General features: G+C 37.9%; 2 protein-coding genes across 9 annotated transcripts in view; both read left to right on the top strand.

Moving 5' to 3' along the window:
- The window catches only part of stx3b (syntaxin 3b), a 21,781-nt gene extending 11,841 nt beyond the window's left edge, over window positions 1–9,940 (top strand). The window contains exons 2-11 of one of the 8 annotated variants that reach the window (XM_014006707.1): window positions 1,507–1,581; window positions 1,685–1,784; window positions 2,548–2,622; window positions 2,715–2,785; window positions 3,011–3,119; window positions 3,194–3,267; window positions 5,234–5,368; window positions 6,350–6,460; window positions 9,282–9,372; window positions 9,469–9,940. In XM_014006707.1, coding sequence (XP_013862161.1) covers window positions 1,507–1,581; window positions 1,685–1,784; window positions 2,548–2,622; window positions 2,715–2,785; window positions 3,011–3,119; window positions 3,194–3,267; window positions 5,234–5,368; window positions 6,350–6,460; window positions 9,282–9,359 — 828 coding nt within the window. In that variant the 3' untranslated portion in view covers window positions 9,360–9,372; window positions 9,469–9,940. The other 7 variants (XM_014006699.1, XM_014006690.1, XM_014006733.1 and 4 more) reach the window with 7 other exon arrangements.
- Window positions 9,941–11,007: 1,067 nt separating this feature from the next.
- kdm2ab (lysine (K)-specific demethylase 2Ab) overlaps window positions 11,008–15,920 on the top strand; it is a 14,069-nt gene continuing 9,156 nt past the window's right edge. Inside the window, exons 1-10 of the mRNA XM_014006592.1 lie at window positions 11,008–11,279; window positions 11,689–11,731; window positions 13,039–13,177; window positions 13,380–13,458; window positions 13,534–13,580; window positions 13,983–14,161; window positions 14,356–14,462; window positions 14,612–14,705; window positions 15,216–15,369; window positions 15,483–15,598. Of these exons, the coding sequence (XP_013862046.1) occupies window positions 11,696–11,731; window positions 13,039–13,177; window positions 13,380–13,458; window positions 13,534–13,580; window positions 13,983–14,161; window positions 14,356–14,462; window positions 14,612–14,705; window positions 15,216–15,369; window positions 15,483–15,598 (951 nt within the window). The 5' untranslated portion in view covers window positions 11,008–11,279; window positions 11,689–11,695. The remainder of the gene's footprint in view (window positions 11,280–11,688; window positions 11,732–13,038; window positions 13,178–13,379; window positions 13,459–13,533; window positions 13,581–13,982; window positions 14,162–14,355; window positions 14,463–14,611; window positions 14,706–15,215; window positions 15,370–15,482; window positions 15,599–15,920) is intronic.

The raw sequence follows: 15,920 nt of genomic DNA, 5'->3' as shown, positions 1-15,920 counted from the left end.
TTTGGGGTCACAAGTTTTTGCTATGGATATTTTGTGGGTCAGAAGACAAAAAGTTTGGGAACCACTTCTTTAAAGGATAGTTCAGACCTTTTTGAAATGAGTTTTTGGGGAAGGGTTGTGAACATTTAGTATCATCTTTTTTGTAGATGGCTCTTTGAAAAACTTATATTTAATTTTCACCAGATTCTGGTGAACTAGTTCAGGTGTGGCTAAGATCAAAGTGCCGTCAAAACATCTGCAGTCAAAACTTTGACAGCTGGGCATGTAAGCTGTTACCCTGCTGCCAGTTTTGCATTGCACACTTTGATCGTCATGTTCCTGCTGTAATTTCCTCATTCTGCACCAGAAGTAGCTACTGTCACCACTAATGTGCTTGCCAAGTTGTGGAAAAAATATTGTGTAAAAATATATTGACAAAGATTTATAAAAGTGTTTGTTTGGGCTGTTTTTTTTAATGTGGAGTTTTAGAGCAGCTTGCTTGGATAAGCCATTAGCTCATCAGTCCGRTCAGAATTGGTTTTTATCTTTTATTTTTCCAACCTGAGGCTGTTCAGAGAGAGAGGTAAAGACGAGACGTTTGTTTGTTTGTTCTTTGTTGTTTCTTCCCACTGAACCCAGCTTCCAAAGATCTGAACTATCGCTTCAACAACAGCTGCGACTAAAACAGTTTATAAAAAGAAACTACATTTTCAGCTACTTCATGACACATTTTTTTACACAATGAAGGAGCAGGGCATTATATCATGATGAAATATGTTAGTCATGTCCACTCCAAAACAAAAATAAGTTTTGTTTCTGGAACCTTTGCTGATGGGTCTGAATTCTGCTGTGAAAAACATTGTTTTACCCATTAACAAAACCATTAAAGCTACATTTCTTATGTCTTAAATTGGCTAGACTGTATTCAGACACAGTGCATGATGTACATTAATCTTACATGTATTCACTGGTGGATGATTTTTATTGTTAGTTGACTTAATGTATAAATATTCATGTAGCACCTCTTAAAGATCCAAACCGGATCAGCTGGGGGATCTGTGTCTGTCACGTTAATATGAGCTGTATTTGGTTCACATGACTTCATGTAAAACTGTAGAGGACATAGCTTTTCTCTTTATCAATGCCGGTTATTAAAATCAAAAGTAAATTAAAGTATTTCACATTATTATAAGATTGATATGACGGTTTATAATTTTCTTTGAGTGAAAGTGGTCTGCAGCTGGTGTTGGGTTGGTTGCTCACAGTATATGGCTTGATTTAAAATGATTCATATAATAGCCCATGGTTTTACTGTAACTTGATGCACGTCTGACTTTAATTACAAAAAAGCAAACCACTTAGACATTAAATAAAACAAATACAAAGGTGGTTTATTTCTTTCTCTGGAAATTTAAAGCAGCGTTAACACCTAAAAATAGAAACTGTTCTTCGTATCCTAAAAAAAAATTCAGCAAACCTTTGATCCTGATGTGCTACTATTAATTTGCTTTTTGCATTAATTCTTAGACATGTGATCAAGATGACGATGAGGTGGAGATCGCTGTGGACAATGCAGCCTTCATGGACGAGTTCTTCTCTCAGGTCAGATTATTATCATGTGGAAACATGTCTCTCCTTCTATACAACGATCCATTTAAATAAATGTTGTCGAGTTTTTGTTTATTTTATCTTTTCCTTCTTTCAGATCGAGGACATCAGAAACAGTATTGATAAAATTGACGAGAACGTGGCCGAAGTCAAGAAGCTTTACTCGGTCATCCTGTCTGCTCCCACGTCAGATCAGAGTAAGCAAATTCATATGACGTTTGAATGGTTTTATATGTTCTTGTTTTGACTATATAGTTTTAATTTTCTGTTTAGGATTTTATTGTGACGTCTGTTGTGTTTTATTGACTGTAACAGAACAAAACTTTAGACCTGTGGTTGTTTAAACTGCTTTATTATAATAATGTTGATCAGTCAGAAGCAGCAACTTAAAATTAGTTTTTCTTCCCAATGTTTTCATTAGTTTTTTTATTTTTATTGAACTGGTTTACATCCTGAAGACAGAAACTCCAAATGAATACACCTGTCATAAAATATCATAATAAACATATTTATTTGCAGAATTTTCCCTGTAATTGCATAAATATCGATTGTTCTTTTGAAGTAATCTTTGTTGCTTTTTGCAAAACTTTTGCAAATTTTTTTCGTGGTGTTAATGAAATATCTCATGAAAATTTCAAAATGTAATTATCGGCTTAACGTCTACAAAGATTATTAGAGCTGACCCAATTCAAGATGGCCACCATAGACAACTGGCGTTAAGTAACACATGACTGAAACTCAGTCAGTTTTACAGATATTGAGCTAAAATTCGRTGTGGTAGTAGCTGAGAGTCATTAACTCGTACTCTGGGAGTGAACAGATTTTGCAAGGGTTTGACCAAACGGGGAAACTTCCTCACTTCCCAATATATGTTGATTTTACTCTTGAACTCTGAGATTAAAGGAGACAGCTGTAATTAGGAAATGTTTTCATCCATAACTTTGTGCTTTTTAATTCCAGAAACACAAGATGACTTGGAAGCCATCACTAACGACATAAAGAAGATGGCCAACAATGCAAGGAACAAACTGAAGAGTAAGTCTGACTCCCACAGACAGAAGAAATCATTTTATTAGATGTAKGTTGAAATGATGTGGAACGAGTTGATATTTAATTCTGTTTTCCAGCCATTGAGAGAAATCTGGAGTCAGAACTGCAAGAGAGGGTGTCTGCTGACCTGAGGATACGGAAATCACAGGTAAAATATGTCCGTCATGGCGTCTGGGTGACTTTTAGGTAAAGATGTTTTATATAAAAACTCCTTTTCCAAATAAATTACCTCCTTATCTGTGAGGATTTTATATAAATTCAGTTGATTTGACTTGTATGGGTCAAACCTCAGAATATAGAAGTAAAGTAAAARTTTTGCTTTTATATTTTTAAATTTATCTTGAACTTGACGGTTTKTCATCCTGTCGCCCAGCATGCAGTGCTGTCCAGGAAGTTTGTGGAGGTAATGACGAAATACAACGAAGCTCAGGTGGACTTCAGGGAGAGAAGTAAAGGACGGATTCAGAGACAGTTRGAGATCAGTAAGTTGCATTCAGAAAGACGCCGATCCTGCAGTGATCCGAGTTAGTGACGTTTCCAAACCTGCACCTTCCAGCTGGAAAAGCAACGACAGACGAAGAACTGGAGGAGATGTTGGAGAGCGGGAACGCYGCTGTTTTCACTGCAGGGGTAAGTTACCTGCTTCTCATTATGTGACTGGACTGTAAAAGGTTAAATAAAGTCAAATGTTTTGTTTTAGCTCATTAGTAGCTTTGTGGTTAGACACTTAACTGGTTGAGTTTTTGTAAAAGAGGCGTAGCTGGGTCTCAACTTTACTGAAAAAAAGGAACAGAAACCGTATTAAGAACGACTCTGTTTCTGAGAAATGAATGTTAGATGTTTGACTGCTGCAGCTGATAAAATGAACTCAAACTCTGCTGCTTGAATTCAAGTGTATCTTTGCTCACATTGATAAAAAGTTCTTGTTTTCAGCACAAACCGTCTCGCACAAGGACACARTTCAACTTTAGAAACGTAAACAAGCTTAGATGCTAACTTTTAGCTGTTTGATCCATTTTAAAGGAACAGTTTTCTGTGCAGGACCTGTTCGCCGCTCAGTTTGCTCTGATAAATCATACGTTGGTTTTAACGGATCAGACAGACACATGATCAGAACTCACTCCCCTCACAGGTTGAATGTTTTCGGTTTACACTCCCTCAGTTTGACAAAATTCTGAAGTCCTYRAAAYTAGATYTGAGATGTTAAAAAAATTAACTCAGTGAAAYAAAGCAAATGCTTTTATTGATAATAAGAGGGTGAACAACCACAGTCTGTTCTCAACATTTAGGTAAATAAATTAAGTTCATTTTAAATGTATTTTGTAATTCATTAAAGTTGATGMATATTTGGAAGCAACATCAAATCTTGGGACAAAATGTGTTTGTTGGACAGTTTAGTTACTAACTCTGGAAAAAAAAACATGTTCTGATAAAAAAAGAGCGTTTCTTAAAGGAACACACACTGCTCGCTGCTGTTCATACCGAAACTTTAATCTCTGATTCTCTTTTTCTTAAAATATGGACTTTAGGGTTAAATCCTGAAAATGATGTGCTGCTCGATTGTGCACAAAAAGGCAACATATATTATTTATTCTTACCAGAGTAAATGTAACTCGGGTTGTAAAATTTTTATGTAGCAAATACCGATCCAGAAAACGAATGTCCGTCCGTTTGACATTTATTCTCAGGAGCCACTTCTGCAGACGTGCACACACAGTTACAKTCATGACAGTCTTTTGGAAATAATTAAAATAAGAACAGTTTTATACAGGACAAGTTGTGAATTAAAAGCTTTTTCAGAGAGTTTCACCATCTGTCCACATTTTACTAAAAATCAAGAAGATCAGATTTTTAGGACAGATAAAAATAATAAATKTAGGGGAATGAAGTGCAAATTGTCGCAAATGAGAAACAGCAGCTGTTGGATTACAGTGTGTACTTGTTTAGTTAATGAATCAAAATATTCTGACACACATAAGCTACACATTGATACCTGGATCATCCTGATATATGCTTTGATTTGCCTTCCTAATCAGGATAACCCATCGATATTTGATCTGAATCCTATTTTTAGGTTATTCTAATGAGGGGTTTATGATGTCATTTTCAAGAGGAAACCTCAAACATTATTTGGATATTAAGATTAACCAGTTGGAAATAAACAAAAAGTCTTTTCTGCTTAAAATTATGTTTTTCGTAGCTACTGCTCAAAAAAATGGCTTCCATAAGATTWAATTTATATTTCAGATCTTTTATTTAAACRACACATTGATAAGGTAATTCTTACTTCTATTATGACAAAATGCACTAATTCCAAACATTTGAACCCCCATCTGTGATGGACTTGCGACCTGTCCAGGGTGTACCCCGCCCCTCGCACTGTGACTGCTGGATATGGGCACCAGTGACCCACGCAACCCTGAAAAGGAAGAAGCGTGTACAGAAAATGGAATGGAAGAAATGGATGAACCCCCATGCACTTTAGCTGCCTGTTTCTCCACAAAGCTTTTTGGGACTTCATCTTGATTTGATGGTGGTGTGTGACATTAGGTTTGTTTTCACCTGAGTTTTTAAATAAAACCGGTCCTGTTTGCAGATTGTGGATTCTGGCATCTCGAAACAAGCCCTGAGTGAGATCGAAGCCCGACATAAAGACATCGTCCGTCTGGAGAGCAGCATCAAGGAGCTCCATGATATGTTTGTAGACATCGCCATGCTGGTGGAGAGCCAGGTAAAGCCCCCTGCACTCATCTGCCCATCCATCCATCCATTCATCCATCCATCCATCCATCCATCCATTCATCCATCCATCCATCCATCCATCCGTCCATCCATTCATCCATCCATCCATCCATCCATCCATCCATCCATCCATCCATCCATTCTTTCAGCTCATCTTTTAATCTTTTCTAGTGATTAATCACGACTAAATCAGACTCTTTCTCCTGATTTTCTGCTTTCCTTCTCGTTCTGTGGTATGACCGTCATTCTSCRTGTTTTCTGCCCTTTTTTTTTTCAGCTCCATACTTTTCTTCCACCTCTCTTCTGCTCCTGCCACCTTCCATCTCACTCCTCATCATTACTGGAACATGAATTCATTTAGTAAGATTCACATCAAACCTTGTTCTTGACATAAATCATAGCAGACACAATATGTTTGGACATTTAATAAAACTAGGCTATGACCTGTTTTCCTGCTGCTTCGTGCTTTCTGAGGGGAAGGGTTGTTTCAGGTAAGCATTTTATCCTTCACTCTTTATTTTTCTGGCTTATTTCTTTCTCAACTATTTTTTAAAACTTATCCGAGTCTTTATTTTACACTAAAAATGCATCTTATTAAATTAGTCAGTCATGGTTTGTCTTTTAATATGTCTAACTGAATGTTTTGTGTGTTTTCAGGGGGATATAGTGGACAACATAGAGAAGAATGTGTCCCAGTCAGTCGATCATATAATTGAGGCAAAGGAACAAACCAAAAAAGCAGTTAGGTACCAGACCAAAGCACGGAAGGTAATGTTATTTAAGTATTTATCATATAAATCTGCTCGTGACCTCTTCCTGTGTTCTACGGTTTGTTTCAGAGGAACGGTGCCGTTCTTTCACCTTCATACCACACAGATCTGCTGCACTCGTGTTTCCGTTTCTACCTCTCTGTTTCTTTTTCACTTGTTTCTTCTGCTGCCTTTTCGCCGCCGCTGCCATTCCCCATCAGGGCGGGATGATTGACAGGATTGAGAGCAACATGGACCAGTCGGTGGGCTTCGTGGAGCGCGCCGTTGCCGACACAAAGAAAGCCGCAAAGTTTCAGCAAGAAGCTCGTCGCGTGAGTGACGGTGGTCCAAAACTAAACCACGACTCGGTTTCTCAAAAGCAAACTGAAGCGGTTTGGCTCACCAAGAACAAACAAACAAATCACGGCTGAAGTGAAGCAGCGCCGAAGATTTTAACCATATTGTCAACAGTCTACCAGCTGTGTCCGGTCTGCCCTCTCGAATTATTACAATAAACTGAAGTTATTCCTGAACCTTTTAGGTCTCAGATCTGCTGTGCTGTGGATTCTGCAAGCAAGCATCCCCACCAGCAGAAATCCCTGGTTTTTAAATGCATTATTTGGTTTTAGAACTCTTTCAGAACAGTTTTATCTTGAACACAAGTTTTGCTTTTGGGAAACCCGCTTTAATCACAAAACCCATCTCCACAATCAGGACCTGTGACAATCCCCAACCCTCCTCCCTGCTTTCTGACCGAGCCTCCACCCTGTGTCCTGTGGACCCCTGTGCCCCAAGCCCCTCCTCCACGAGCGTATCTTTGACAGGTTCTCATCGATGCTGCTTCAGCCAAACGTGTCTCCTTTTCCAGTTCCAACGAGCGCTTTTAGATCCACCCCAGTGGTGGTTCCAGGCGGGTGACGCTGAGTTTTGCACACAAGCGATTTTGACGTGCGCAGACTGTGACTGTGGATTGACTGAGCCGAGGTGGAACTTAATCAAGACCACGCACACACACACAGCTTGTCTGTCTCTTCTGTCTCTGTTGTCTTTTAACCTGACTAAAGCTCTGGTCTTTTCTTTGTTCATGAGTAATCTGGATTAGTCTCCTTTTTTTTTTAAAGTAAACCTGCAAAATCCTGTTTGTGTAACTTCCAGTCATGTTGTGTCATTCAGTGACAAATCCTCAAACTGACGCTGTCCTGTTTGTTGTGTTCCACTGTGATCTGGACCTGACCACACTGTATGTACTTCCCTACAGAAAATGGTGATAATAATAGTGGTTGTGGTGGTCCTGCTGGCAATACTGGCTCTGATAATTGGGTTGTCAGTAGGACTGAAGAACTGAGCTGAGTGAACTCAAAGGTGAGTGAACTGRTAGTTTGAGGCCTGCTCTGCAAAAAATAAATCTCCTGGTGCATGTTTTTTTTTAAATTCTATCCGGAGAGCTTACTTGAGGTTTGTTTGTGAAGTACTTGGGTGTGTGTGTGTGTGTGTGTGTGTGTGTGTGCATCACTTATCTGTGGTCAAACAAAGTGGTGTTAGCTGTGAGTTAGCTGCGTGCTGTTTAAGCTGCTGTGGGGTAATTTAAAGGCTCCTGCTTTCAGTCATTAACACCAAACCTGTTGTCTCTGTATCCACCCCCCCCCCCCCCCCGTAGAAGATCTTCATCGGACTATGCTGCGCTGTGGTTATAGTCATCATCATCATCATCATCATCATCCTCACCCAGACAATATAGCAGGACAGTTTCATCTGTTTTCATCATCCATTTCTTCACTAAAGAAAGAACTCAACAACGTGCTGATTTAAAAACCTAAAGGTGTGGCGTTACGTCGGACCTATAAAAAGAGGAACGACAGCCTCTCCAACTCTCGTTTTTTGGACGTTTGCTCTGCTGCAAATGAGGAATTAGGAGTTGACCTACAACAGCACAGACAAAAAGGGGAAACAAAAAAAAAACTKATCGTTACATCACTCCAGCGTCACTCAACATTTCATTGTCTCCAACATTCGATGCCAAAGTTTCACCTCCTGTTTGTCGTTCGCATTTTTTTTCCAACCGTAGCAACCTCCCAGATCATTACGCCTTCATGAGCCTTGACACATTTTACCTGACTTAAAGCTACTGAATGTTTTCTGCTGTCGGGTCCTGTTGGGTTTTTAAGCACTTTTTCTATTCGGCAAAGCTGGAATTAGGGTCAGACTTTTTGTATTTTTGTGTAAATAATAGAATTAATACTTGTTTTGTCGATAAGTTGTGTTTTTAAAAGTTCTCCAGTGATCCATTTCTAAGAACGGGCATAATTTCACTTCAAATGCCTTTAAATCTTTCACGCTTAGACACGACTGTAACAGTGCCTCCTTATGGGTTTGCCAAACGGCTTCAAGTAACACTAGTGGCTCAAACGGTCTTTTAACAAGTTTTTCTGTCAGGTCACAGGCAAGTTTAATATTTCTACTATAAATTTCATATCTGTAGCAGGTGAAATATTAGAACCACCCTTCACGGAGTGATTTAACTCTTAACGATGAGTAATGTTAATTTAATCAGTTTATTAGGCTGACTGAACAACTTCTAATCTTTTAATTAAAGCAGACGATGTGAATAAAAGTAGAGAAACTGTTAAAATTGTGAAGGAGATACTTGAAACAAAGAGGCCTCCTGCATGGTTTTTGTGCTTCACAAAAGGAATAGGAGGGGTAAAAACTGAAACTGTTGCACGTTATTTTTGTTAAATGTTAATTTTTTTCAAATGAATTAAAGTTTATTCTTTTTTTATGTCTTAACTTTTCTGTTTGTGACCCTGGAAGTAAATCTGTAACTAATATTTAGCACTGTCAGATGATCTGTGTGTTTTAAGTGTTTTTATGGTTTAGCTTCTGGTGGTTGAATCAACATTTTTGTTTTACTGCCGTGTTGCAAAGTGCARCGTTTTAACATTTTAAAGGCTGTTCAAGTGCAAAACATGAGGTGAGTTGTCATCTTTTATTTCCTATTACACATACAAACACCCTGTCCTCTGATCCTGTGCTCTCCCTTGCTGTTATTTCCTCAAAACCAGTATCCATAAATGCTTTAACATTGAGATTTGTATTTTGATTTTCACTTCCTCTAATTTGACTGGTTTGTATTTTTTTTTACTGAATCTCCAGAAAAAGATGATGATTACGTTGTGTTGTGCCATCATTGGGATCGTCGGGTTCTCCTATCTCTACAGCTTCTTCTCATAAAGTGTTCAAACAGGTGAAACATCCGTTTGGATCTGTGAGCACTTTTTTTTTTGCATTTGCACGCTTTAACATTCAAACTCATATTTTCTTGTCTTTTTGTTCTTCCTAGTGATGCAGAAATCTTCAAGGAGAACCATTTCCTGTGGTGTTGCCCTGTTTTTGTCCTGCCCATCACTATAATTTTATATAATAAAGTATCATTTTTGTCCATGCAAACTCTTTTTATTTCCCCCCCCCCCTCGCTGTATAAAGTGTTTTAAATGTAGATTTCTCTCAGTTTGGCTGTTTTAAAACAGATGGCTCAACATGTGACTTTTAATCTCTCTGTTCAGCTGTGATCTGGCGCCTCCTGGTGGCGGATTGAAGGACAAACTTAAAAAAAATGCTCTGAATGACTCGTCTCGAGTCATTAAATTACTGGGTCAAACAAATATTTCATTATGCATTATTTTCGAACTTGTGTGTGTCGTCATAACTTAAAGTGCGTGGTTTTGTTGTGCATGATCTTTCTGCGTGAGTCAGTGTTTGTCAACTCAGTAAAGCCTGTTATGTAATATAATAAATAAAAACAAATTGTGCAAGTCTCGTGCATGCCTCACTCATTATGCAAGTGTTTAATAATTGACCATGAATGAAAACATCCTAGATTTGTTTCCGCGATCGGAACAGTCGTCACGAGAGGTTTAAAAGCTGCAGCTGATGGAGAGGAGCTTTGCGTTTCCATCCTCATTCTGCGGTTGTTTGGAAGCCCGGCCCATCGGCGTGACGTCAGGTGGAGTGCGTTCGTTTTGTTCACCCGAGTTGGCCAGAAAATCAGGAGCGAAGCACAAAGATATGTCTTATTGCGTCTATGGTGTATTGAGACAATTAAAAAAGGCAATTGTTTTTGTTCTGTGAAAGATAAAAACAAACAAAAATAACAAACCAGTCCCAACCTCATTTAGTTCAAATCCAGTTATAATCCGTTCATAATATGAAATGCCAGTTTCATAAGAGTTGCATAGTAGTACGACCCCCTTTGAAAAGACCACCTGCAGAACCAGGCTCACCCCCGACCAGACAAGAGTCGATCCTGAAAGTGAAAAATGCATGGACCAGTTTCCACTGCTCAAAATGATCTTGTGCATTTTATTTTTGGTCGACTGATGGGCTCCATGTATTAGTTTAATTTACTTATTACAACATTTTTTCTATTACATTTCTAAAATTTACTTTGCTTATTTTAATTCTCTCTTTTGAATTAATGTAAGTAACAATAAGATAATAGCAAAAGTACACTTAGGCTTTTATTGTCTTAGCATGGCCCTAGTTCTTTGTCCCAAAAGCCCCTTTGATACTATGTATTTTAATCTAGAATATTCAAATTACTTTGATAACAATATAGGTGTTATTTTGAATGCTGTGACTCAAAAATGTTTAAGAACTAATTATGGGATTTATTCTCCATGCTGAGTATTGATTTGTTACTTTTTGTACTTATTTTATATCAGTTTTTGCTGCTGTGATAGTAATGATAATTAACACCGCACTTTAACAAAAGAAATCTTTCATCAGCCGGTGAAGTAAAAACAATTCTTCACACAGGGTAATTGAGTTCTAACCCTTTTTTAAACAGCACCTGCTGTGACCAATCACAGTGACGCTATGCTAATTTTCGGACCAATAGGATGAGTAGGAGGGCGGATCCTAAAGCGTTTTCTTTTCCTCTTTTCCTTTTTTTTTTTTGTGTGTGTGTTTTTTGACCAGCTGAAATGGCGGCCCGTAGCGTCGTGTAACTTTATCGCACAATAAATAAAAAAACAATATATGCTCGTTTTTTTTCCCCAACACGTAACATGGGGACGAACTTCACTGAGACACTTCGGACGTTCTAGTCAAGATTCGTTATTTTTTATCACATCGTCTGGAAAGAGTTAAAAGGTAAAAATCCGAAAGCTTCCAACTGCCCCGCAGCCGAGGCTAGCTGTAAACTAGCTAGCAGAGACGGTAGCCAGTGACTTGGGGAAGGTTAATAGCCGAGCTACGCGGAGATACCGCCAGGCTGAAAGCAGTCATTTAGGCTCGTATTTATTTATCAGTACAAAACCGTAGTTAATTTTGTGTCGGCACTTGTTGGAATGAAAAAATGTCAAACGCTTAACGTTTGTAATCGTTTGTGTTATGCTAACCTTAGCTAGCTGGCTAACGTTAGCAGGATAGCTCTCATTAGAATGAGCTAAGTATATCTGCTATTGAAGGTTGTACAACCGCAAGAAATTATTCGGCATTTCGTGGCCTTTTTAATCAGATTGACCTAACATTTAATGCACGCCTTATTTTATTTTTACAGCGTTATTATGGAGGATCCTCACACACGGTACAGCAAACGTTTGGTAAGTAGCTTTAGCCGCTATCTCTTTTATGTTTACAATAATACCGCTAATGTTTCTTATTCTTTGTGTATTACTGTTTTTGGTTAATTTACAGCCCTTTAGTCAAGTAAGAGTGCTGTTTGAGTGAGTTGACCCGTGTTTGGCAGGAGCTGTCTTCTTGACAGTAATGAACTTGTTTAAAGACCCTCTTGAGTTCAGGATGAGGTCAAGTTCACCGTCTAACATGACTGTTCAGCTTCCTACGACTCTTTAACCTCATCTGTAAAACGATAAATACACTCAAAACATCACGTATACCAAAAGCTTGAAGTGTGCAAGTCAAATAGTTATATGTGATTATAGCCCAGTAATGGCTTTCAGTTGGTAATGAATAAGTAAATTTGTTCCTATTATTATTTATTTAAAAAACTTCCTTTCCCACTTCATCACCTTTTGTAATTTAAGTTACCCCTTCCTCATTGCAGTGATGTTTTTCATGCAAATGAATGGTGATAACATATTTTAGTTTGGATGATGCTTTGGTTGTTGTGTTAGAGGGATGGGGGTTGGGGAAATATGAGCACAAGGGGTGTWGTGCTTGATCCATCTGTCTAGCCAAGCAATGCTTTATGTGGCAAGGGATAAGGGGGGCAATGTGTAGAAGATTAACCCCTGCTTTTGTAAAGCTTTATTGTTTGTTTCTGACATGAACTGGTTTGGTGGCTGGTTGGCTGATCCTGTTAGATAGATTTTTTTTGTAATTTTAATTTTATGTGTTTAAAAGTAAGAAGTCGCCTGTAACTGTTTTAGTATGAGACATCTCTCACTAGCTTTCAGTTGTCTCAATTTTGGGTGCATCAAGCATTGTTTCAGAGGTCTTTTTACATTCATGTTTAATTCACGCAGCCTTGCTTCTGGTTGGACTGCTTTTTCTAAAGTCAGATTTTTATGTTCATGTCAAATATTTGTTAAAGTAATGTAAATGTGAGTGTTGTTGGTAGGTTATAGTTTTGAAACTACTATTAAATTCGTTAAAGTGAATGTGCTTGATGTATGTGTGAAGATATACAAAAGTGTAAATCATAATTAGACTTATTAAAAAGAACATCATCAGCGTGTTTAAGTTTTATTTAAATTCAACTTCAAGCATACTTTGCTCACTGTATTTCTGTTTTAATATTAGTAGTTTAATAATTTTAATATTGTGACAATTCACAAAAGATTAGTTAACCAAGAAGAGTCCATGTCATCCCTGTCTGTCTTGTTTTAGTTGCTCATTGTAAATCACATTGCTTCTGTTTAAAGGATTTCTTTGTTGTTGTCCTCAGCGCACAGGTACRCGTCGTCGCTACCAGGACGATGGCATCTCAGATGATGAAATCGAAGGAAAACGAACTTTTGACTTGGATGAGAAGTTGCAGTGTGAGAGGTTTGGCTCGGATCTGGTCAAACTCATGGATGGTAAAGGTGAGAAATCCACACGTAAATGAACCAAACTCCAAGCAAGATATAAAAAAAGTCAGATTTAACAACTTGCAGAATGTTTTTGTAATGCCATGATAATTAATAAAACTATTATGATGAAACGTCATTGCCAGAATATACTTGTTATATTTGTTCTTTAAGTCTGTGTCTCATGAGTGTTTTTCTTTGTGTAATTCCTGGTTAGATTTCACATATGAATACATACAGAGGGAAGGTCTCAGGGATCCAATCATTTTTAGGAAAGCTGATGGACTTGGCATACAGTAAGTTTCCCTGACTTATAGCTGAATGTCAACAAAAAGTCTGTACATTTGTTCTAAAAGGTCTCTCTTTTACAGAATGCCAGACCCTGATTTTAGTGTGAGCGATGTTAAGCTGTTTGTTGGTAAGTTTCTGATTTAAATATTTAAGTAAATATATTTAACCTCTTGTACTCTAAATGCAACACGGGGCTGCTTCATCAGCTCTTAGTGTCCACTTTAATTTACTTCAGCAATAGCTAATAAATCTGTGAGAACTGGTAGAAATAAAAACACTAATCATACGTTTTTCATTATATTTAAATTCTTTAATTTTATGTGAAAGCAGTATAGTTCTTATTGTTTGAATGTTCATGATTGTAAAATTAAGCACTATTGCATTAAGTTATTGCACCATGCTGAAAAAAGTTTGTTCCTCAAAACAAATTAGATATAATAGGTGCTGTACCTAATGAGCATCGATTAGTGAAGTGAATTGCATCTTTTATACTGTAGTTTTGATTGTTGCATCTTTAATTGTCTTACAGGTAGTCGACGGATTGTAGATGTTATGGACGTGAACACCCAGAAGGGCATTGAGATGTCGATGGCTCAGTGGCGACGTTATTACGAGACGCCCCCGTCTGAGAGGGAAAAGCTTTACAACGTTATCAGTCTGGAGTTCAGCCACACCAAACTAGAAAACCTGGTCAAACGACCAGCGTCGGTATGAATCAGTTTTATACCTCGGAATAATTCTTATCTACATTGTATTAAAAAATGACCCTGTTGTTGCATTATTTGTTTCCATTTGAGAAGTTTAGACTATTTTTGGAGAAGGTTTTGGTTACCAGTGGTTCATTTTTAATGCAGAACATTTTGAATGAGTGTTTGCATGTTCCTCTTCTCTGCATTGCCCAGGTGGATCTCATAGATTGGGTGGACAACATGTGGCCCCGGCATCTCAAGGAGAGGCAGAGAGACTCCACTAATGCCATCATAGACATGCATTATCCCAAAGTACAGAAGTGAGTAAAAACTTGTACCTCAGCACAATGTGACATTTATTATTATTATTTTAAGATGCATCAGATAAAAAATTATGAGGCTCTTTTCCATTTCATTATTCTAATATTTATCCAGAAGTTATTTTCTATCCTTCCTCTGTATCTCTCAGGTACTGTCTCATGAGTGTGCAGGACTGCTTCACAGACTTCCACATCGATTTTGGTGGAACTTCAGTCTGGTACCACATTCTGCGAGGGGCAAAGGTCAGTCCATCAAGTTCCAGGAAAGACACGAGTTTTATTGTTTAAATGTTGGTCTGGGTTTTTGTTTTCATAGAAATTACATTTATTTTTATTTATGATATTCTGAAACATAACCCCCCCTCAAATAATAGGATGCACTATGGTTTTACTTTGACTGTAAACATGTAATACAAGTGTGCTAAATGTACCTACAAAGTAAATCAGGAGGAAAAAAAACTGATGAATCTATTTTTGTCCTTTTTAAACACTGCTGTTTTGATGTTATATCAAAGCAGCTGAATCATTTGCAGCTCAGAACAGAACATATAAAATTTTCTCTCAGGATGTTTGTTCTGATGTTTCTGTACTGATACCTTCTCAGGTATTTGTCCTTGATTATGTACATAAATGAATTAATTAAAAAAGTTAAATCATAGCAAATTCTCTGATGTAAAGAATGATTGAATAAAAGATCTGACTTGTACTCAGTGTAATTATTAAACTCAGTTAACATGAGTGCGCTTCCCATAGGTCTTTTGGCTCATTCCACCCACACCTCAGAACCTGGATATGTATGAAAACTGGGTTCTGTCTGGAAAGCAGGGAGACATCTTCTTGGGGGACAAGTGTTACGACTGTCAGAGAATAGAGCTCAACCAAGGAAACACCTTCATAATCCCATCAGGTCTGACACTCTGACAAACAAACAACAGTTTCAGACATGTTTTCTGCCTTTTCTATCAACCATCCACACACGTGTTCTCCTTTATTCAGATAGTTTTGTTTTCCACGTTGCAGGTTGGATTCATGCTGTCTACACTCCAGAGGACACTTTAGTATTTGGAGGAAACTTCCTTCACAGCTTTAACATCCCCATGCAGCTCAACATCTACAACATTGAGGACCGCACACGGGTGAGAAACACTTGCTCCTGTTTATAGACACACTGGGCCTCATGCAAGAACATGTTCGTGTTCTTATCCTAAATTTCTCTTACTTTTGTTTGTACAAAGGGTTCGTACGAACATGTCACGTCAGATTCAACAAACTCTTCTATCTTTAGGAAAAGTGTGTAAATGAGCTGCATAAATTACACCTGTTCGTATCCAGCTGCTCGTGCATGCGAGAGGAGATTAGAATAATTACCGCCCCAAAAACACCATATAAGGCTGTGTTTCCTACCTCAGATACAAGGAAGTGTCCATTCATGAAAATGACAGCGTAAACTAAAAAGAA

Source organism: Austrofundulus limnaeus, unplaced genomic scaffold, assembly GCF_001266775.1.
Source record: "Austrofundulus limnaeus strain Quisiro unplaced genomic scaffold, Austrofundulus_limnaeus-1.0 Scaffold1, whole genome shotgun sequence".
Taxonomy (NCBI): domain Eukaryota; kingdom Metazoa; phylum Chordata; class Actinopteri; order Cyprinodontiformes; family Rivulidae; genus Austrofundulus; species Austrofundulus limnaeus.
Note: the sequence above shows the minus strand (reverse complement) of the source record. Positions and strands in the feature narration are given on the sequence as shown.